Source organism: Plecotus auritus (genome assembly GCF_963455305.1).
Source record: "Plecotus auritus genome assembly, chromosome: 3".
NCBI lineage: Eukaryota > Metazoa > Chordata > Mammalia > Chiroptera > Vespertilionidae > Plecotus > Plecotus auritus.
In genome coordinates, this window is record NC_137772.1 from 152,250,608 (window position 1) to 152,275,476 (window position 24,869).

Here is a 24,869-nt window from a genome sequence, read left to right on the forward strand (position 1 = left end):
ATGTTAGACACTACACTGAAATCATGCAGTCATTCATTTGTCAAATATTTATTCAGTCATTTGGCATGAATTTATTTGTCACTTTTATTCCAAGGGATGCAAATAAAAACAAAGTCACTACCCTTTTTGAGCTTCTACTTAACTAGTCTACAATTGTGTAAATGATGTAGGCTATTAAGATGACTTTTATATTGTGAAAAATCCCTTTTTGTTTGTATAATTGTTAATGTTTGTGAATGGGGTAAGAGAAAAAATAGAAAAATTGGCTTTTTTTTTTCCCCTAAAGAAGTATACTCTGTACATCGCTATTTCTACAACCTTCCCACTTCAAGGTTATCAAAATCATAAACAGTAATATCTCAATCAGTAAGAAGTTAGAAAGGGGTGGATGGAACTAAAGATTCACTTCTTAGACTATTGCCTTTTTTGTATGGTAAAGTTATTCAAAACATAGATATTTATATCTTACTGATGGAACACTAAAGCATACTTTAATTCTATTAGTTGTTCTTCTCATAATGTATTTTAATGTACTGCCTGATACTGCAAAAAAAATGTAGCATATGTAAATTACAAAGCATGATTATACAGTCAAGACACTTTGAATGTACCACTTAAGAACATGAATCTTAAAAATATTTCATGTCCATCTGTGTGCTTCTTTTCTTTTCTTTCCCTGTGGCAGCCCCCTAGAGTTGTATTAGTTCTTTATGTATTTTGGATATTATAGCCACTTATCAGATACTTAATTGCAAATATTTTCTCACATTTAGTTATCTTCTCATTTTGTTGATGGTTCCTTTGCTGTGCAGAAGCTTTTTAGTTTGATGTAGTCCTATTTATTCATTTTGCTATTGTTGTCAGATCCAAAAATCATCACCAAGTAAAGGAGCTTATTGTGTATGTTTTCTTCTAGGAGTGTTATGGTTTCAGTCTTCCATTCAAGTCTTTAATTAACTTTGAGTTAATATTTGTGTATGGTGTCAGCAGTCTAGTTTCATTCTTTTGTATGTGATTATACACTTTTCCCAGGACCACTTATTGAAGAAGCTGTTCTTTTCCTCATTGTATATTCTTGGCTCCGTTGTCATAAATTAGTTTCTCATATAGGTGTGGGTTTATTTTTGAGCTCTCTATCCTGTTCCACTGTTCATATGACTTTTTTATAGCTAATACCATATTGTTTAGATTACTATAGCTTTGTACTATAGTTTGAAATCTGGGAACTTAATGCCTTCAGTTTTGTTCTTTCTTGAGATTGCTTTGGCTCTGCAGGGTCTTCTGTGGTTCCATACAAATTTTAGGATTATTTGTTCTGTTTATGTGAAAAATGCCATTAGAATTTTCATAGGGATTGCATTGAATCTGTAGATTGCTTTGGGTAGTATGGACATTTTAACAGTGTTAATTCTTCTATTCCAGGGGTCCTCAAACTTTTTAAACAGGGGGCCAGTTCACTGTCCCTCAGACCGTTGGAGGGCCGGACTATAGTTTAAAAAAAAAAACTATGAACAAATTCCTATGCGCACTGCGGGCCCGGGACGAGTTGGCTGCTAAGCAGGACAGGCAGCGGCACCCAGCGGGCCGGATAAATGTCCTTGGTGGGCTGCATGTGGCCCGTGGGCCGTAGTTTGAGGACCCCTGTTCCATCAGCATGGAATATCTTTAAATATATTTGTATCTTCTTCAGCCTATTTCTTCAGTGTCTTAACAGTTTTCAGTGTACAGTAGTTCCTCCTTATCTACTGAGGATAAATCCCAAGATTCCCGATGGATGACTGAATCCGTGGATCGTACCAAACCCATATGTATTATGCTTTTTTCTATACATGCATACAGACAACCTATGATAAAGTGTAACTTATAAATTAGGCACAGTAAGACATTAACAACAATACCTAATAATAAAATAAAACAAAACACATAACAATATATTGTAATGAAAGTTATGTGAATGTGGTCTCTTAAAATATCTTATATTGTACAGACAGCATGAATATGCTGGAAAAAGGCATGATTCACATCCCAGATGGGATGGAGTGGGATGGCACGTGATTTCATCATGCTACTCAGAATGACACACAATTGTTTATTTCTGGAATTCTCCAGTTAATATTTTCAGACTGCAGTTGACCGTGGGTAACAAACCATGGAAAGCAAAACTATGGCTAAGGGGAGACTACTGTACATGTCTTTCACCTCCTTGGTTAAATTTATTTCTTGGTATTTTGTCCTTTTTGATGCATATGCCCCCATTTTTATATTGCAATGTTGATCTTTTTCAAATTTATTTATGAGTAGTTGTTTTTTTAAAAAGAAAACATTCTGGATACTAATTATATGTGTTACAGATATCTTTTGTTAATTATATGTGTTGCAGATATCTTCTGTTTTGTGTTTTCAATTTCTTTCTGTTTTCTTTTGATTAAATTAAGACTTTATTTAGTGTGGGGAAAACTATCAGTTCTTTATTTTATGGTTAATGCTTTGTGTTTTGTTTTGTTTTTAAGGAATCATTCGTTAGCCCATGTTTATAAATATACTCTCATATTTTCTTATAAAAGTTTTCAAGTTTTGCTTTTTACATGTATGTCTTTAATTTTCATGAAATTATTCTTTGTGTGTGGTTTGAGGGTAGGGACTTATTTTTCCAATTTGGATAATCAATTTTCCCAGTATCAGTAATTGAATAGTCTTTTCTTTCCCTACCTTTATTGTATATCTAGGCTCCACAACCATGGGTTTGTTTCTGCGAGCTCTCTGTTAGGTTCTTTAGGTCAATTTGTCTTTCTACATCAGCAACATACATTTTTTAATGTCAATAATAATTTTTAGGCGTTAAATGGATCTTGGATTTAGTAATTGAAGGAGACACCATATACTTTTTCATAATGAAGTTTCATAAAACTATAAAAGTTGTTAATTGATTCATTCTACAAAATTTTGTTGAACACCTTCAGTATGCCAGGACCATACCAGGACTTGGGAATTATGGGAAAATAAGACAGACAAAATTTCTTTCTCTTATGGAATTTATAGATTAATGAAAGCATGTAATAAATGCATAATAAAAATCATGTAAAGTGTTAGAGTATAACTGGTGAAATGGGCACTAGTGGGAAAAAATAAAATAATTGATACACTATATTAAAATGGGAACTTATTTATCAAAAGGCACCATGAAGGGCTTTTCTGAAGAAATGACGTTTGAACACAAATGATGAGAGGGGTTAATAGTGAGACGATGGGGGTAGGAGTATTTCGGTTAGAGGGAACAATAAGTATAAAGACCCAGAGATTGGGGCAAGATGATGTGTTTTGAGGAATACCAAGAAGACCATTATGACTGGGAGCCAAGGAGTAAAAGAGGAGAATGGTAGATAATTAGGTTGGGAAGATAATGGGGGGCAGACACTCTTGAATCTTTAGGCCATGGAATTTATTATAGGTGTAATGAAGAGCCATTGAGAAGACTTCTGCATGATGCAAATCTGATTTATGGTTTACAAAGATTGCTTGGGCTTCCATGTAGAGAAGAAACTCTACACAAGAAGGAATAAGCCCTAAGTCTGGAGACTAGGTAGAAATATGATGCTGTGATCCAGTAGAAAGGTAATAGTGTCTCGGAACAGGGTGGTAGTTGTATAAGTGGGGAGAAATAGAAGGACTCCTGGTAAATTTTGAAGGTAGAACATAAAGCTCTCAGAGATAAATGGGATGTCAAGTGTGAAAGAGAAACATTAATAATAAATCTAAGGTTTTGGGCCTGAGAACAAGGTGGAAGGGAATAGTGGTTCCATTAACTGAATTAGGAGAGAGGCAGGTTTGGAAGATAAGAAGAATTAAGAATTATGTTCTGGATAAATTTGAGTTGCCTATTAAAGGATAGAGGCATTAGCCCAGCTGGCGTGGCTCAGTGGTTGAGCATCGGCCTATGAACCAGGAGGTCGCCAATTCAATTCCCAGTCAGGGCACCTGCCCGGGGTGAGGCTCGATCCCCAGTGTGGGGTGTGCAGGAGGCAGCCAATCAATGATTCTCTCTCATTGTTGATATTTCTGTGTGTCTCTCTCCTTCTCCCCTCTCTGAAATAATAAAAATTAAAAGAATAGAGGCAATTATAAGGCAGGCAATTGAATATGTGAGTTTGTGTTCAGGAGTAGATATATAAATTTTGGAGTCATCAATGAGTAGATTCTTTTTTTAATGGACTTGATGGGGAAATAACTTTTTAGGTCTTGGATGATAAATGGAAGTATTTTTGAAATTCAAAGAGCTAAAATATAATTTTGAAAACTTAGCATAGTAGAAAACATGATAAAGCAATTTGATTAAACAATATGATGATTGAAATGCGAACATGAAGTTCTGGTTAAGTTAAAGATTAAATTTAGAGTGAGGACAGAATCATTCTCACTCAAAATAAAACTAAAGCCTTTGTAGACTGAAAGCACAAAAACATAAAATAAAAGGATGTGGAAATCCTAGGACACTGTGGTGTTGCTCACAATTATTTGCCCTATTCTTTCATTGAGTATTTTTCTTTTTTCTGTTCTCTCTGGAACTGGGCATTGCTTTCCTCTATTCGTAGCTTGGCCAAGTGGGAGAATAGCAGCCTGAAACACTATTTAAACTGGTTACTGGGGCAGCAAGCTTTTAAGAGCCAGACGTTGGAACCAAATCCTGAGTTAGAATCTTACCTCTATTACTTAGTCTTAGTCAAGGCAATCTCTGAACCTCAAGTTTCCCATTTCTAAAACAGGAATTGTACTTGCTCTCTATGAAAATTAGAGTAGAAATTCTAGTGAATGTACAATATTTTGTATTTTTTTCTGATCACTAATGAGGTTGAGTATCTTTTCATATGTTTATTGACCATTTGTATTTTTTCTGTGAAATGGCTATTGCTTATAAAGAGTTAATAGCACAGTACATCTTGCAGTACTTTTTCTTACCATTTGAATATGTTTTCATTTTTATAATCTCCATAATTTGTATACTTTTACTCATACATACCTACCAATTTTTGGGGAATTGAAAGCAAATTAAAAGAAAAACAATTATGCAAATTTATTAAAGTATTGAGTTGGTAAAATTAATATAAACATTGAGGCAGGTTCAATCATAGTTCTGTTCCATGTTATTAACTATGCCATTATGTAAATCTAGCACTGAAGTTCTAATACTTTTTTACTTTTTTCCTTGAGCTGTTATAGCAAACAGTGAAGAATCTCAACTTCTGACACCAGGAAAGATGAGTCAGCGCCAAGGGAAAGAAGCTTATCCAACTCCAACCAAAGACTTGTGTCAGCCATCTTTCAGTCCTGCAAGCCTTCATAGTCAGGGTAAGAGTTGTGGTTTTAATGTGTTTTGTGTTGTTATTTTTTAAGGGAAGAATGACATTTTGGGTCTATCATAACTTTTATCTTTTGAACCCTTTAGCTTTATAGTTTTTTTTTTGTTTGTTTTGGTCATACATACTACTCTTGAAATGAGTACATTTTCCTTTTGAGTCCTTTAATTTCTCTTACATTCTCTAGCATGCTTTGTTAGTGATACCATTCTTCAAATTATTGATTCTCAAACTTCTTGGTCTCAGGACTCCTTTACACTGGTAAATTATTGAAGACGCCAAAGAGCTTTTGTTTATGTGGGCTAACCTATTGACATTTACTATATTATAAGCTAAAACTAAGAATTTTTAAAATTGTTTTTATTCATTTAATATTACAATAATAAACCCATTACATGTGAGTATGAGTAACACATTTTTATGAAGATAACTATGTAAGAAGAGTGGTATTCTTTTCCCGCAGGTTCCTCAACCTTGGCACTATTAACTTCTTGGGCTGGATGATCTGTTGTCTTGTGCGTTGTAGGATGTTTCACAGCATCACTGGCCTCTACCCACTAGATGGCAGTAGCACTTTCCCCAGTTATGACTATCAGAAATATCTCTTGACAGCCAAATGTCCCTTGAGGGACAAAAATCATCTTTGGTTGAGAATTACTGTTTTATAGTTTCTGAAAATTCTTTTCATTTCTAACTTTAAAAAAGACATGTGAATTTTTATATCTGCTTCTGTAGTCAGTGTTGTGATGTGATAATTTAATTGAAATACTATATGAAGACAATCTGGCCTCATACATATGTGTATTGACAATAATACCTTTTATACATAATTGTAGATATTCTTTGATACTGCACCAAAACTGACAAGTGGTAGTTTCTTAAATGTTCGTTGCAATGTGGAATCTGAAACCATATCAGTAAGCTTTTCATACTCTGTTGAATTAAAATCCACTGATCTATCTTGAACTTTGAATGGCTCTTTACTCATACATGATTTTGAAACATTATGCATTAGTCCTTTGGAAAATAGTTGCTCACTGAATTATACAGATCTACCAAGTGTGGAAAATAGTTGCTCACTGAATTATGCAGATCTACCAAGTGTTGACACATTTTAAAATATAGTATAAAGAAGTGCTTTATACACATTTCTCCTTTTTCACATGGAATATTAAAACCACCTATACTCAGGGTTTATGATTTTTACTGCTTCATCAAGGACATTTGTAAGTGAAACTGGCCAATTATTGGAAGTTCTTGGCAGTGAAGAAAGCAGTGACTACTACTACAGTTTGGTACCTCTGCCTTGATCTGTGCTGAAGTGCTGGAAGTTTTACCCAACACTGCTTTTGTACCTTAAGTAGAAATGTCAATGCAATGAAAAAGTATTATGAAATATTTTAACCTTCTATACCCTCTAAAAGAGTCTCGGGGACTCCCCAGGGATCATAGATTTCACTTCCTAAATCTTAATAAGTTTTATGTATTGGATTCTACTCCTTAGCTAAAGTTTATTTAGTCAAATGCTTTGAACTCTTCTGTGGTTACTACTGATAGCTGTGGTGGAAAGACTACTGCTTGTAAAACCAAGAACTTAAATTTGGTGTTAGAAAGCTAATATATGTATTCAAATTATCAAGTATTTTAAAAACTTAAATTTAGAGTTTTATACTATCTGTATAACTTGTCAGGTTATGGTATTGTTACTTTATGAAATAGGCTTAGTTCTTTTTAAATGAGTATTAACTGGTAAATAGTAAGTTACATAATCATTTTTTTACTTTATTTCAGTAGAAAATGTTTTACTAGTCAAGTGTTAGATGGAACATACTATTATTAACATTCATTGCTTAGTTTTTGGATATATTTTTGGAAAGTTTGAATTTTTGTTACCCAAATGTCTTTCTGAAGCCTGAAAGTGCATATATGGTACCCTGGTATAAATAAGTTTCATTAAGAAATGATACAGTTTACCTGGTTTTTCCATTCTGTGCATCAGAATTTTGACTCTTTTAGATATGGTTTATCTGATTCATGTATCTGTGCACTAGAACATTTAGAGGACTTCGTTAACTTGAAACTTAATGAAGCAACAGAAGGGTTACTAATAATTTCCCTCATTTGCATCTATCAAGAACATTTTCAGGCAAACAGAGAATTTGAGAGATTAGTACAATGAACACTAATATACCTACCATGTAAATTTAAGCAATTATTAACTTTTTGTTGTATTTATTTCATTTATTTAGAAGTGAGGCTGGAATATTTAGAGTAAATTATAGACCTCATGATGTTGTGGCCCAGAATATTTAATGCATGTCTAAAAATTAGAACATTTTTATCCTATATAATAAAAGAGTAATATGCAAATTGACCGTCACTCCAAGACACAAGATGGCTGCCCCCATGTGGTCAAAGATCACTGCCCCCATGTGGACACAAGATGGCCACTACAAGATGGCCTGCAGGGGAGGGCAGTTGTGGGCAGTTGGGGGAGACCAGGCCAGCAAGGGAGGGCAGTTGAGGGGGACCCAGGCCTGCAGGGGAGGGCATTTAGGGGGGACCAGGCCTGCAGGGGAGGGAAGTTGTGGGCGACCAGGCAAGCAGGGAGGGCAGTTAGGAGTGACCGGGCCAGCAGAGGAGGGCAGTTATGGGTGACCAGGACAGCAGGGGAGGGCAATTAGGGGTAATCGGGCCAGCCGGGGAGCAGTTAGGCATTGATCAGGCTGGCAGGGGAGTGGTTAGGGGGTGATCAGGCTGGCAGGCAGAAGCAGTTAGGGGCAATCAGACAGAGGCAGGCGAGCTGTTGGGAGCCAGCAGTCCTAGATTGTGAGAGGGATGTCCCAGATTGGAGAGGGTGCAGGCTGGGCTGAGGGACACCCCCCCCCCCATGCATGAATTTGGTGCACCAGGCCTCTAGTATTACCATAAAACCTTTTTACATCTAACAAAATTTATAATAATTTAATATAACCTAACACCTAGTCCATATTCAAATGCCTCAGGTTGTCCCCAAGTCTTTCTACTGAAGGCTTGTTAAAACCAGGATCCCAGTAAGTTCATACATTATATTTGGTTGTTATATCATTACTAGAGGCCCAGTGCACGAAATTCGTGCACTTGGGGGGCGGGGAGGGGCTCAGCCTGGCCTGCACCCTCTCGCAGTCCAGGAGCCCTTGGGGGATATCTGACTGACGGCTTAGCCCTGCTCCCTGTGGGAGTGCACTGACCACCAGGGGGCAGTTCCTGCGTTGAGTGTCTGCCCCTGGTGGTCAGTGCGCATCATAGCAACCTGTCGTTCCACCGTTTGGTCGATTTGCATATTAGCCTTTTATTATATAGGATATCTCCTTTAATCCTGAAGAGTCCCTTGTTCACTTTTATGAACTATTGTGCCTTTGACGTCTTAAAGAAACTGGAATACTATCTCTATAGAGTGTTTGACCTTTTGGATTTATTTGATTGCCTCCTTGATGTATTGTTTTCACTTAAAGATGTAAGCACCTTTTGATGATCACTGAATCGGTTATAACATTAGGGATTGAAAAAATTGTGATTTTCTAATTCTGTCATTCCTTTTACATTTGTTACTGAAAATTTTCTGTGAAGAGAGATCTTAATCATCTTAGGGCTGCTTGGTAAGCATTGTTCTGATTCTCAACATTTTCTGTGATTTTTTTTTTTTTCTAAAAGTGTTAATAGTGTCAGTGCTTTGATCTCTCCCTTCATTTTTATTCTTACTATCACCATCTTAGATAAGAGCCTTATCATTTCATACCTAGGTCCATATCCTCCTAACTTGTATTAGGACCTTGCCCTCCAGTATACTAGGCTTATCTTCCTTAACAAAATAACCCAACCAAACAAAATTATTGTAAAAATATGTGTTAAGATGAGATTATGATGTGATTGAGGTTCTTCTAGATATATATGGCCAGAAAATACATCGATTCTGTGGAGTAGGCCTCTGAGGGAAATAATATGAAAGAGAAATAAAAGTTTTAAATAAAAATAACACTTTTTATTATTCATGCTTTTAACTGAAAACTTCATTAGATGCCTACATTTATGTCATTCTCATTCTCAGAAAGTCAACAGCTGACTGTTGCCTAGAGCAATGGCTCCTCAGTCTGAGAGTCATCTGGGAACTTCGCTTAGATACAGATTCTACTGCAACCTTTTAAAATCTCTAGGGTAAAGCTGTGTAATTATAAAGCTCTCCAAGTGCATCTGATGTAGTAACATTTGGACCAGCAAGTGGAAACCAGCAGTTGAGAGCATAAATTGCAGACTCCATAATCTGGTAGTCAGTGCTCTTAGTATATTCGATTTTACTCTACCCTTCCAGTTTCATTTTGTGTTCCCCTCATCATGAACCCAGATAGATGGTTTTCTTCTCTATTCCCCAGTGAGACTGTGCTTTTATTTTATTTATTCTGGACCTCCACTGTGGAATATCCTCCCCCTTCCCTTTGCTTATCTAATACGTCTCAAATCCCAGGTGCTGTCAGTAAAAAAAATGGCCTCCAAAGAAGAATCAGATCTTCTGTGAAATTCTTTGTTGGACCTCAGAAAGATTTAAGACAAGTCCTCTTACTAGACCTTTTCAGCTAGACAAAAGGGCTTCAAAGAGTGTTAAAGGCATACCTTTTTAGAATGTTTCAGCTAGTCAGAAAACCTTCTAAGGCTCTTAAGTCTGATGTCCCACAGCACCATGACACTCAGCTCTAAGTAGAAAGTGGCCTATCTCAAAGAAATTTGTCTAATGGCATCTGTCTAATGCAGTGGTCGGCAAACTCTTTAGTCAACAGAACCAAATATCAACAGTACAACGATTGAAATTTCTTTTGAGAGCCAAAAACCGACTTCTACTCATGGACCACGAAGTTTCAATCTGCACTGTACGTGCGCGCCTGCATGTGGTATTTTGTGGAAGAGCCACACACAAGGGGCCAAAGAGCCGCATGTGGTTTGTGAGCCACGGTTTGCCAACCACTGGTCTAATGGAATTAATTTTAATAAAATTCATAGATAACTCACAAAGTTTTTATAAGAATGGTTCTAATGAAAGCACCACAGGATAGACAGAAAAGAATAGACATAGTTCAATTAAAAAGAGCCTTTGTGTGTTGGGGTATACCAATCTTATATGGCAGGAAGCAGGCCAATAAAGATACATTGTTATAAATATGGACTATTTTTTATGAAATAGTCAGAGTGACTCACAGGCTGGAGCTAGAACCTCAGAGGCAGAGTCAAGATTCATAGAGGACTATTTTTCAGGGAGCAGAACTGTGCTTCAATCAAGTTGCTGATGACATGTGCCAAGCAGATTTCACAATTGCTATGGTACTGTTATGGGCCTTCTGTATAACTACATCCCATACATCTTTGAACTCAATTGCAAAAGCCAAAGATAGCATTGCAATTGTCTATTGAACCCGATTTCAAGCTAACAAGATCCTGGTCTTACAGCCAGTGCTGTAATAAGATGACATTTTAGTCGGGGTACAGGGGTGAGGGAGGGCCTTGAGTGTATTTTGCACGTGGAAGGAAGTGAATTGGGTAAACTGATATATTTCATTTTCAAAGATAACTGCAGTATTACCTTTTATCTCACATGCTCTTTTTCTATATGTCCTTGCAACTTGCCCACCAAGAAATGGAGTCTATTCCTACTCCACCTCTACCCCTATTGAATTTAGGCTGGCCATGTGCACATTTTATGTGTTGGTTCCTGCCCTTGTAAAGCTTACAGTCTGGTAGTTTTCTGTGCTGGTAGCTGTTCTCCAACATGAACCTCACATATAATATTGTTCCTGTGATTGTCAAAAGAGTCATACAGGAGAGTGAATGACCATACAGCAGGAAAATAATAACATTTGTTTTAATGATAATTGTTGGACTCATACTAACAGCTACCGTCTATTAAGCACTTACTGAGTTTGGCTATCATGCCAGAAGTTTTATATGCAAAATTCCATTTAACTCTTGAAACAACCCCATAAGATATAGGAATCGTTACTATGTTTGCTTTATAAGTTAAAAAACTGAGGATTAGAGTTGTTAAAAATTGGTTCAAATTCACAAAACTAGTAAATGGCAGATGCGGGTTCAAACTCAGGATTGTCAAAGCCCATGGTCTTAAATACTCCACTATACTGGAGTGAATTACAGTGTCAGCTGTTTGTTTTTTGTGTTACACACATCATGGTTTTATTTATTTATTTATTTATTTATTTATTTATTTATTTATTTATTTATTTAAAATATATTTTTATTGATTTCAGAGAGGAAGGAAGAGGGAGAGAGAGATAGAAACATCAATGATGGGAGAGAATAATTAATTGGCTGCCACCTGCATGCCCCCCACTGGAGATCAAGCCCGCAACCCAGACATGTGCCCTTGACTGGAATCGAACATGGGACCCTTCAGTCCAGAGGCTGATGCTCTATCCACTGAGCCAAACCAGATAGGGCCACAAGATGGTTTTAGAAATTTATGTCTGCCTGTGCTTTAGAATGGCACAGATTCTTATTATTCCTCTTTTCTGGCTGAGTCTCTTTCAAGCTTATTATTTCATACCAATTTATAGTAGGTCATTAAAAACAGTTTCGTTTTTTGCAGTGTGGTTTTCTTCCATCATTTTAGGGTTTTCTTTTCCTTTTTTTTTTTTTTTTTTTAAGAAACTCAGGAGACTCTGACTCTCCTCACTAAAGCCCACACACATCATGATATTCTTTTATGATGCTGAATCAGATTATTCCAAAAATTATGTTGTTGCCAGACTCTTTCCCTTATTCAAAGACTAAGTACCAGTTTACTTCAAAATAATTTTAACTTAAGTATGATTATAATCTCTTCAATAGGATGGTTGTGTTTTATGGTGAGTTGTTTGAGCTTAATGTATTTTAGTTGTTTTTCAAGGAAGAAAGACATAGCTTAATTAGGTTTGTTGTCTCCCTGTTCCCCTCTGCTTTTGAATAAGGACAATGGCCCGGGTGCCTTGAGACTACATTATAGCTCATCCCTCTGGATCACGTTTGAGATTGCTATCAAAGCTTGATGAGTAATATAATTTATCTTGTAGTTACCCTTTCATTTTTCGTCATAAAAAGCTATTCTACATGTTGTCTTTTAAATTTTAATTGTAGTACTTTCTGAGAGAATATGAAATGTTGTTTTGCCAAAACTTAAATTAATCCACTTCAAATTAATTTTTAAGTATTTAAAATTTCAAAGACTTAGAAACTGAAAGTTTTACCTACCTAATCAGTTTTATAAAATTAGCTTTAACTACTTAGTTTTATAAAATTAAATTCAATGCTTGGTTCATCTAAGCTTGAATTAAAATGTCTATATTTAGTATTGTGTTTCTCTTATCTTTTAGTAACTTCTCTTAAACCTGAGAAGTCCCTTCCCCTTGAATGCTCTGGCAGCATTAAACATGACATAATAGAAAACTTCAAAGTAAAGGAGGGTTTCTTTGACCGAGAGTTTACTAGTCTGAAAATGTACCAGATTTCCCAGGGTGACAATTCTCGACATTGTTGGTATAATCTCAGGTGACTACCACTGAGTACCTTCATTAAAGTGGTTCATAGACAAAAGGAGACGTAGGAGTCAGTTTCTTCCATGAATCGAAGCAGTTCTTCCTTCCTTGGTAAGGCATTTCTAGGATCAATTCTGAACATATATGAGACCATATGTGTATGGAACACATAACAAATGTGTTCTTGAATATGTGTGTTATATTTCATGAAAATTGTTTTACCAGAAAGAGAACTTGAATTTAATCTTCCCTACCCCTACTATCTTTAATTTTTTTTTCCTGAATGATGTACTTTGGTTTATAGCCATAGATTGTTTTCTTTAGAATTAATATAAATTAGAGTTTATGTTAATTTTCTTCTGAGTTTTTCAACCCTCAAAATATGTTAGATTTCTGAAGTTATTTCTTAAGACACGGTTGTTTTCTGTTTCAAAATTCCTTAAATTTGTGTAGTTGCTTCATAGAGCTATGAAAGTACCTATTAAGTAATAAAAGAGAATATGTATTTGGCAAATTAAGAAAATTAGAATAAAATATTTTTCTAAGTTTCTCTTCTGAAATACTGTAGTATCTGTGTTCTTCAGTTTTTCCAATGCTCCTATAGGGGAAACTGGAATACTTTGAAAGCATTTATTGAAAAGTGAGAAAGAATAATTTAGTTTTGTTTTAAGCATCTTTATAAAGATGAGAGGAATCTGTTTTATACTTGCCAGACCTTATTAATTACTTTTTTAACAAAGTAGTAAGATGAACATTAAGAACACTATAGGATCCCATAAATGTCATATTATGTGTGTGTGTGTGTGTGTGTGTGTGTGTATGTGTATATATATATATATAATTTTGTTTTCATTTTACTTAAGACAACATTAAAAGATTATCAAATCTTAAATGTACTAGTTTCTTAGCTCTTTCCTATTGTGATTTCCTCCCCACTTGTTTCAGAGGTCTAAGAGGTTGCTAACACCTTAGCAAGAGTGGTAAAATAATTTTACCTATACAGTTAACTGCTACAATTTTCCTTTTCTTATTTGAGGTGTGTAGATACAAGTTTTCTGCATTTTTGATAAATATGTATCAAGATAATGTCAATTTAATTTACCAAGTAATATTTGCATATTTTCTGAGAGAAAAAAAACAGTACTCACACCTGGGAGTACTTTGGTTGTTTCCATTTTCTTTGGTTGTTGTAACTTTGAACATATATAAATTTTACTTAAGGATGAAACAGTGCAAATTTAGCAAACTCATCTCTTTCTAGGTGAAGGAAGGATGTTTGTGACAGATGGACAAATAGCCCCTTGGGGATAATTTTCTAAGTTTCTCTTCTGAAATGTTGTAGTATCTATGTTCTTCAGTTTTTCCAATGCTCCTGTAAGGGGAAACTGAAATACTTTGAAAGCATTTATTGAAAAGTGAGAAAGAATAATTTAGCTTTGTTTTAAGCATCTTTACACCGATGAAAGGAGTCTTTCTCATCTTTGATTTTCCAAGAGTCTCCTTTATAGGGCTGACCCTTATTTAGCCTCCTTTTTACATAGTTACATACTAAAAAGCAAGAACAAACCCAAAATGATATTCTCAGTTCATGCCTTCAAGAGTTAAATTTGTAATTAGAAAATTTAGAGAAAAGAAGTAGGGTAACGTTAGGAAACATGTAAGTGAACTTTCAGTTAAAAAACAACACACCTTCCTAGTAAGAACATTAAATGTTAGATACAGTGTTGTAGAATTTAATTTTTAAAGTGTGGCTGAATTGTCAGTAGTGTAACAGAATTAATGGGGGGTGGGCAGAATTATTAGAGTAGGAATTCACATGAGCTCTGGAGCCAGCATTTGCCCTGTCTAGCACTTGCTAATATCTGAAGGTCTAAAGCTTGGGTTTTAACAAGAGATCTGAGGAAAGGCTCATACATGATGGAAATTTGAATTGGAGATCACTTCATATGAAATTAGGAGTCCTGAGAGGCAGCATTCTTAGTTTAAAAACAAAAGTTGGACAACATGGCCACAGAGGAAGCTGGTAAGTGTATTTGCCTGTCTTGGTCTTATCTCTAGGTAGAATGGAGGAGAGAGGGATTCTTCCTTGAGGCATACTAATACAGACTTGGGGCCAGAATTCATACTATTTCTGTGGCAAAAACAAAAACAACTCCCAGTTTAGTTTAAAATGATCTTGGGTTATATTAGTATTCTTAGGTGTTCAGTTGAGTTGACACAGATCCTCTTTAGAGAAAGAGTATTTTAAACATAGGCCTCAAAGAATTTACATATCTATATTTATAAAAAGCTAGCGACCGTAACGGCCATAACGACCCATTGCTATGATGCCCACAGTGGCCAGCAAACCGGCCCAATCGGGGTGGGGCCACTGGCCAACCTCGTGGCCCTTCTCCCCTGCCAGCCTGCCCCTGATCGGACTCTCCCACCCTGATCAAGAATGGGGTCAGCCAGCCAAACGCCCCTCTCCTTCCCCCGGCCAGCCCGTCCCACCACTGTAGGCCCGCAGCCCCTCTCCCCAGCTGGCCCGCCCCTGATCACACCACCCACCCCAATAGGGGGTGGGGCCAGCCGGCCAACCTACTGTAGCCTCTCTCCACGCCTGGCCCCAGATTGGCGCCCCCGCACTATAGTCAGGCAGGGCAAGTCGGCCAACCACCCATGGCCCCTGCCCCAGGCTGCTGGCCCCTGATCGGCCCCTCCACCCCATTCAGAGGCGGGGCTGGCTGGCCCATAACCCCTCCCCATGGCCAGCCCCATCCCCAATCAGCCCTCACTACTCCAATCGTCCTGCAGCCCCTTCCCCCAGCCACCTCCACCCCCAATCGCCCCCATACACACATGATTCAGGGGTGGGGCTGGCCAGCCAACCTCCCACAGCCCTTCCCCCAGCTGCTGACACCGATTGGCCAACCCCCACCCCATTCGGGGGTGGGGCTGGCCAGCTCACTGCCCACAGCCCCTCCCCATGGCCGGCCCACACCCAATCACCTTCCACCCCCAATTGGGGGTGGGGCCCACCAGCCAATCGCCCGTGACCCCTCCCCCCACCTGGCCCGGCCCTGATCAGGCCCAATCCGCCCCAATTGGGGCCGGGCCAGCAGGACCCCACCCATGCACAAATTCGTGCACTGGGCCTCTAGTAAGCTCATAACTAAAAATCAAAAAACAACAACAAGTTACCCATTAAAATATGCACCCATTAAAATGGCTAAAATTTAAAACACTGACAACACCAAATGTTGGCAAGAATGTGGAAAAATCAATAAACACATGGGAAACAAGCCACCATCAGAGAGAATCTGCTTAAGCTACCTACCACCCAGTCCAGAGTTTGCACCAATTGGAATAAATTTCAAATTATGATTTAATGGGTTAAAGGCAATAGAAAAGAGATAATGCTAAGGACCTTTTGGAATTGATGAAAGACAATCCTCTGATTAAGGAGGCCTAACAATTTCCAAGCAGAAAATCTAAAAAATAGTGGTTTAACGCTGATATTTGAGAAGAAGGAAGTCTGAAAAGTACTGAATTAACTAAACATTTAACTTAGAAAAAGAATGGGATTAACCAAAAGAAGATAGAAGGAAGGAAATAATAAAGATAACAGAATAGGCATAGTAGTTGAGAGTATCAGGAAAAACAAAGTTGGTTCTTAGAAAAGCCTCAAAAGAATTATCAAACTTTTGGCAAGATTAAGGGAAAGATTAAGGGGAAAAAGAAGAAATAGACATTATTAGCAATATAAAGGAGACAGGAAAAATACAAGCAGATGTTTAAAAGGTAATATAAATAACTTAAAGCCAATACATTTGAAAGATTTTAACATTTCTGAAATTGGGTTGAATTTTTAATTGATAGTGTTTTACAATCTCTGTTGGTCGTTGTTGAACACTTTATAACATCTGTGAATCTGGGATATATGTTATGCATGTTAAAATTGCCATCAGTCTCCTTCTCTCCCCTCATATTTTATGTCATTTCTGAAAGTCAGGAACATAGCTAATAGTTGATGGCAACTTAGAATTGATGAAATGGAAAAAGAAATATTCCTTAAATGAGACTTGTATAAGAAAAGCAGACAAGGACAATAGAGAAAAGTTATAAAACATTCTTACTCATGAACAGCAATTCCAAATAAACTGTTAGCAAACTGAATCAAGCAAATAAAAAGATAATAATAAATTACAATCACATTGGGGTTATTCCAAGTTTGATATTAGGAAATCTGTGGTTCTCATTTAACACTTTAACAGATTAAAAAAGAAAATTGATGTCATCCTACTAGTAAAGAAAACAGATTTGAAAAGTTTAACATGATTGGGGCAAAAAACCTCAGCAAATTAGGAATAGAAGGGAACTTTCTTAACCTTGTAAAGTTAGAATTAGGAACACGAAAAAGGTGTATACCATCTACACTTCATTTCAACAATGCACTTGAAATGTAGCCAGTGAATAAGGTAAAAAAAAAAAAAAAGTAAAAGAAGAAACAATTTTTTATTTATTTGCAGCTAGTACAATTATTCACAGATAAATTCTGAAAATTATTAAGAAGTTACTAGATATATGTACCAGTAACAAATGGTTAGGAAAATGCAATTCAAAAAATACTGTTTAAAATAACAGGAAATAAGGAACAAAGCAATAAATCTAACAAGAGATGTGAAATATCTTTACATAGAAAAGTATAACATGTATTCTCAATAAATGGAGAGACATCCGTGTTTCCAACTCGGAATTCAATATCATTAGCATGTCACTTCTCAAATTGATTTCATCTGTTCATTGTGTTTTGAATCCATTTCTGAACAGAATTTTTTCATGGTATTTGATAAAGTCATCTTTTTTAAATTCTCTAGGGAGAGCAAAGGGCAAAAAAGAGTCAAGACATTCCTGAAGCAGCAGAACCACCAAGGGTTGGGGGTTACTTAGCCTTCCTCTGGTGTTCTAGTAAATAGGGCAGGAGGTATTGGTGCTGAAATAAACACAGAGATGAATGAAACACAAAGAGACTTAGAAACAAACCCAGCATACATGGAAGCCTCAATTTATGGCATATTACTCAAATCATTTGGGGAAAATTAGTTTATATATTTGAGAAAAAAATGAAAACAACTCTCTCACACTATTTACAAAATCAATTCCAGGCTAAATGTGAAAGATAAAGCTTTTAAACTTTATAAACTATAGAAAAATATTTTTATATGCTTATTGTAAGAAAGGGTGAACAACACACACAAACGGAAAGAAGACTGACATTCTGCCTTGTTGAACTTAAGAACATCTGGTTATCAAAAGATACCATAAAAATAGTGAAGAAACAAATGGTGATGCATGTAACTGACAAAGAATTAATATTCAGGAAAAGTAAGGTACTTCTATGGATCAACAAAAAGACCAAAACCCACTAGAAAAAAGTGTCCATACTCATGAATAGCTGTTTACAGAAGAGGTAACTCAAATGGCGATTAAGTGTGAAAAGATGCTAAATATCACTAGGAAACTGGCAAAGGTAAATTAATACTATCATGAATTGCCATTTCATACCCACCAGATTGAAGTAATTTTAAAGTCTGACAATTACAGGTGTCAGTGGGGATGTGTAACAACAGGAACTCTCATCTACTACCTCATCTACTACTGGTGAAAGCATGAGTTGGTAGAATGATTTTGGAAAACACTTTTTGCATTACATAGTAAAGTTGATGATGAGCACACCCTAACCCTAAGCTGTTATACTCCTTAGTAAATCCTAGACTTAGTGAAACTCTCACAAAATGTGTACCAGCAGAATTGTTTGTAAGAGGAAAAGATATGGAAAAATTCATATGTCCCATCATCAGTGGAATGAATATATATTACAATCCTATCTAATAAAAGAGTAATATGCAAATTAACCATCACTCCGCTACACCCACCAGCCACGCCCACCAGCCAATCAGGAGCGAATATGCAAATAAACCCAACCAAGATGACTACCGCCACAGAGAGCAGGAGGGAGGCATGGGTTTCCCCGGCAATGGAGGAAGCCAAGCTTTCCGCGTGCCCTTGCCGGCCTAGGCCTCCACTCAAGGCTACAAAGTTTCAATGATAGAAGATATATAAAACCAAACAGAAATGGCGGCAGCCACGGAGCTGGAAAGAGCAGGAGGCTAGGATTGCCCCCGGCGATGGAGGAAGCCAAGCTTCTGCAGCCCTGGCCGGCCCAGGCCTCTGCTTAAGGCTACAAAGTTTCAATTATAGAAGATACATAAATCCCAACAGAAATTGCTGCTGCCACAGAGCAAGCAGAAGGCTTGGCTCCGCTCCAGGCTATAAAGTTTCAATTGTAGAAGATAAATAAGCCCCAGATACCAGGGCCTCCACTTGGGTTGCCAGGGGGCGTAGCCAGCCTGCAAACCACCACAGGCCCCTCACCCAGGCCGCCCCATGCCCCAAGGGAACCCCCACCCTGATCCGGGACACCCTTCAGGGCAAACCAGCTGGCCCCCACCCGTGCACCAGGCCTCTATCCTATCTAATAAAAGAATAATATGCAGATTGACCATCACTCCAACACACAAGATGGCTGCCCCCATGTGGTCAAAGATCCTGCCCCCATGTGGACACAAAATGGCCAGCAGGGGAGGGCAGTTGGGAGGGACCAGGCCTGCAAGGGAGGGCAGTTAGGGGTGACCAAGCCAGCAGAGGAGGGAAGTTGGGGTGACCAGGCCTGCAGGGAAGTGTAGTTAGGGGTGACCTGGCTGGCAGAGGAGGGAAGTTGGCGGTGACCTGGCCTGCAGGGAAAGGCGGTTGGGAGGGACCCAGGCCTGCAGGGGAGAGCAGTTGGGAGGGGACCAGGCCTGCAGGGGAGGGCAGTTAGGGGTGACCAGGCCTGCAGGGGAGGGCAGTTAGTGGCAAACAGGCTGGCAGGGGATCAGTTAGGCATCAATCAGGCTGGCAGGCAAAAGCGGTTAGGGGCAATCAGGAAGGCAGGCAGGCGAGCAGTTGGGAGCCAGCAGTCCTGGAAGAGAGGGATGTCCGACTGCCCGTTTAGGCCCGATCCCAGGATCGGGCCTAAACGGGCAGTCGGACATCCCTCAAGGGTTCCCAGATTGGATAGGGTGCAGGCTGGGCTGAGGGACACCCCGCCCCGTGCACGAATTTCATGCACCGGGCCTCTAGTATCTTTATATAGTAGTATGTCATACAGCAATGAAATGAATGATTTAAAGCTATAGGCATCAATATGGGAGAATATACAAAACAATTAAAATTCATGCTGTATGATGACATTTATGTAAAATGAATCAACACATATTGTGTAGGGATACATGAATGAGTAAAAGAGAATTTGGGATAACGGTTAACTGGGGTTAGGCAGGAGGGGGATGCAAGCAGACACACTTGGGAACCTTCAAAGGTACTTGTTATGCTCTTTTTTATTTGTTGGTGGTCATTAGCTAGGTTTTCATTTTTATTAGTAATGTTTAAAATGTACATATGTTATATACATTCTTGTATATACATATGTATAATAAGTGCATCTCTTTTTTTACAGTATAGTCTGTTGACTGATGCTGGTTCCCTTGGTTCTTTCTTAGTTCTATAACTAGATAGGAAAAATAATTACACTATATATGAGTTTGTTATTAGGTGGAATTCCTTCAGTGTAAAGGTCTCTCCTCTATTACGAGATTATAGTCTTCCTGCTATATGATATTTAATGTTGCTTTATGAATTGATGGACATTGTGAATTATAGGTTTTTTTTTAAATGTCTCATCTAGATGAAAACCCTGATAGCAGTGCCACAATTTTGGGGGGAAATTTTACTGGTCCGTAGAATTCAAATCTAAGAACCATAGGTTTATGTCATTTACCTGTGTGAGGACATGGTGGGTATAGGGTAAAGAGAGAGAAAGTTTTGTTACTGAATAGAGTAATGGAACATGAAGTTAGTTGGATATGTGGATACACCTGTGAAACCAAAATAGCTTCTTCAGGGCCTTGTTGGCCTCATCATTAGAAAATTTCTGGAGTGTGGCAGCCTTTAATTTATGTCCAACTCCAAGGCTCCTGGATTGGAGAGTCTCTGGTGGGTAAGTAAAAAGATGTGAGCATTGGCACCAATATTTGATTATCAGCTGAGAGAGGGAATGGAGAGATTAGTATTCATGCTTGTCATGCTAGAACGAGCAATATTGTCATAAAACTTGGTTCTCATGCTTGGAGAGAAGGGCTAGAAGACTAGTTACTTTTACAACACTAAGAGATTCAAATTGGTACAGTGGGAAATGGGATTTTTCTTTATCTGTTATGTTTTTAGTTCTTTCCCCCCTCCTTTTCAATCCTCACTCGAGGATATGTTTCCATTGATTTTAGAGAGAGAGAGAAACATCGATCTCTTGCCTCCCCCATGCCTCAACCCGGGATTGAACCGAACCCACAACCTGGGTACGTTCCCTGACCGAGAATCAAACCTGCAACCTTCCTGTGCACGGCATGATGCTCCAACCAACTGAGCCAGGCCTTATTTGTTATGTTTTGAGAACTTAGTTATACAGAAGGAAAGAGTAAAAAGCTTTCTTTTCTAACACAATATTTGCATGGATTTCTAGTTGAAGAATCCTTGAAACATGTTTTTAGGTTTTGAGTTGAGTCCTTGATTTACAGATTGCCCTTGTATGTAAAGGGTGATTCAGCTGCGCGACCTGTGTCCTATGGGCTCCTCTTTCTTCTTCACTGTCATTAAGATGTCCCTCATTTTCTCCCTTTCTACTACAGACCCTATTGTTGTCTGGCATCATCTTTTTTAGCCCTGGTCTCTGAGTCTCTTCTTACCACAAAACTGCTTGATGCTGGCATCTGTGTTGACAGGCTTAGGGAAAGGAGAATGAGGAGGAGCAGGAAAGTAAACCCTACTCCCAGGCCTGGATTCTAATCTTGGCTCTATTCTTGTTTACTATGTGATCGGTAAGCATATGTCTTTCAGAGCCTGATTACCTTTTCTGTAATACCAGGACACTATTCATTTTACGTGTCATATTGTTATTTAACTCTTGAGAATATGTGTGAAAACACTTTTTTAAAATATTAATTACTGTATAATTATGAAGTAGTATTAGGTGTTTACATTCATAGGTACTATTAGTTTAGTACATTTTCAGTTAAATAGATTTTTGTCAACAGTCTTATAAACCTAAGTACCTCATTAAACATTTACCAGGTGTACAGGTTAGTAATACAGATATTTTTCAATAGATGGAGTTACACATATGTTGATATATATATACGATTTGATATGTATGCTATTTTATTGTATTGACAGCAAGCTTCAAAACTTCATATGTCAAATTTGCTGAAGGTGTTAACATCATAGATATTTTTATGCTTAAAAATGTCGTATTTCATGCCCAAAACATTTGCGGGAAGTTTTAATTCATTACTTTATTTTGAAGAAAAGTGCTGCTGAAAGTTATCGTATACTTCGGGAAGCTTATGGTGAACATGCTCCATCTCAAGATACTTGTGAATGCTGGATTAAACGCTTTAAAAGTGATGATTTCGATGTGAAAGACAAAGAACATCCAAGTCAACAGAAAAAGTTTGAAGACCAACAATTACAAGCATAATTGGCTGAAGATGCATGTTAAACTCAAAAACAACTTGCAGAGAGATTAAACGTTGCTCAGCAAACAATTTCCGATCGTTTACAAGCAATGGGAAAGATTTTAAAGGAAGGAAAATGGGTGCCACATCAACTGAATGAAAGACAAAATGGAAAACCAAAAAGTCATCAGTAAAATGTTGCTTCAACTGCACAAAAGACTTTTTTGCATCGAATTGTGACTGGCGATGAAAAGTGGATTTATTTTGATAATCCCAAATGCACAAAATCATGGGTTGATCCAGGTCAACCATCAACATCGACTGCAAGGCCAAATCTCTTCGGAAAGAAGACAATGCTCTGTGTTTGGTGGGATCAGGAAGGTGTGGTGTATTATGCGCTTCTAAAACCAGGTGAAACCATTAATACTGATTGCTACCAACAACAAATAATCCATTTGAACCATGCTTTGATCGTGAAATGACCAGAATGTGCAGAAGACACGGCAAAGTAATTTTGCTTCATGATAACGCACCATCACACATTTCAAAACTAGTTAAAGACACGTTAAAAGATCTTGCCTGGGAAGTATTAACCCACCCGCTGTATTCACCAGACCTTGCTCCTTCAGATTACCACTTGTTCCAATCGATGGTACACACACTTTCTGAGCAGCACTTCAAAACATAAAAAGAAGTGGAAAATTGGGTCTCTGAATGCTTTGCCTCAAAACAAGAAAAGTTCTATTGGGACGGTATCCACAAATTACCTGAAAGATGGGGGAAATGTGTAGCTAGTGATGGACATTACTTTGAGTAAAGCACTTTTGATGTTTCTCTTGAAATTATCGTGTTTTCTTTGATTACAAAATCTGCATTATTAACCGGTACACCTAGTAATTATAAAGAACTTGTCATCCAAAGGAAAGTACAATATTATACTTACTGTCGTGAATATCCTATATAATAAAGAGCCAATATGCTAATTAGACCGAACAGCAGAATGCCCGTGTGGATGACATTCCGGACAAAGCCGGGGCTGCGAGGGCCGGCCAAGGCTGCAAGGTGCTGGGAAGGCTGAGCCCCTTGCACGAATTTCATGCATTGGACCTCTAGTGTAAGAATGCTATTCAGTCTAAGGTTATCTTAAGTTATCCTTTTAATTTTATATATGCATTTGCATGTGCTTTTATGTTGAGAACATATTTAATGTTGAGACTCTATATAGAGTTATTTTCTGAGGAAATGTAGGATAATAAATTTGCTTTGTATAATTTTCATACCATATAATCAACATGATTTTTACTAATTAACAGCTAAGAAATTACTTTGCCATATTGATGAGTGGAAATTGACGGAGACCTTTATTGTTGAGCTTTATTTTATTTCAAAGCAGATGTCATTATCTCCCATTTCAATTCATATGTCCTTTTAAAGGGTATTAATAGACTTGTTTGCTAAGCCTGAGCTGCTGCAATGTGAGAACTGTATTCTTTTTTTTTTTTTTTCCTTTTGAGAACTATATTCTTATTTGGATTGCTTGCACTATAAGGGAACTTACTGCTAAATTTGCATAGTTACATCTTCAGATATTTAGTTCATTTTATAGGTTAGTGGTTCTTTTCATAATTGGACATAGTACTAAGTCTTTAAAAAAAAAAAAAAGAATACTTCAATGTATTGGAAGTATCCTCGGCTTAATTTGCCATCACTTTTTGGTAGAATATATATTCTAGTACATACAGCTTTTCCCTTATGGGGTCCTGTGAGAGAAGTAAGGCCTGTAGAAAATAACAAGTGAATATTTTCTCAATCTTCCCAAGGATATGGTGTGTGATTAGAGCCATTATAGATACATGGAAGAAAAAGTTAATTCCTTTTGAACAGTGGATATATAGTGCATTAGGCCTAATTCTATGGTAACCCCAGGTGAGAAGAGCTACTTTAGTAAATTCTTTAAAAACATGCATGGCAAGTAAATTTTTGAGATCTTGCATGGTCAAAAGTATCTTTATTTTACTGTAATATGTAATTGATAGTTTGGCGGGAAGTGGAATCCTAATTTAGAAGTCATTTTACTTTCAGTTTTGAAGGCATGCTTTTATTTTTGTCCTGATTCCAGTAGTATTGTTGATGTTGATAACTTACCTGATTCCTGATCTAGAGAAACTGGTTTCTGTGAATTATGTGCAAAATGATCCTTTGGTATAAATAAAGTTAGTTTTTACTGCTGTTGCTTTGTTTTTTGGCTTTCTTGAATCTGCAAGACAGTGACTACTTGTTTAAGTCATACTTTCCAGTGTCAAATTTATGTTGTTGATGTATCCTCTCTTGGACACATACTTGTGGGATACATAGCCATACCTATTTGTTGTTGT

General features: G+C 37.4%; 1 protein-coding gene across 7 annotated transcripts in view; it reads left to right on the forward strand.

Annotated features, from left to right (window-relative positions):
- The window catches only part of OSBPL8 (oxysterol binding protein like 8), a gene marked incomplete at its 5' end in the record, with an annotated part of 187,587 nt that overhangs the window by 100,623 nt on the left and 62,095 nt on the right, over positions 1–24,869 (forward strand). For 3 of the 7 annotated variants that reach the window (XM_080658900.1, XM_080658896.1, XM_080658898.1), the window contains one exon: positions 5,206–5,343. In XM_080658900.1, coding sequence (XP_080515026.1) covers positions 5,253–5,343 — 91 coding nt within the window. Of the gene's footprint in view, positions 1–4,683; positions 4,846–5,205; positions 5,344–24,869 lie in introns of those variants that run through there. The other 4 variants (XM_080658897.1, XM_080658901.1, XM_080658899.1 and 1 more) reach the window with 2 other exon arrangements.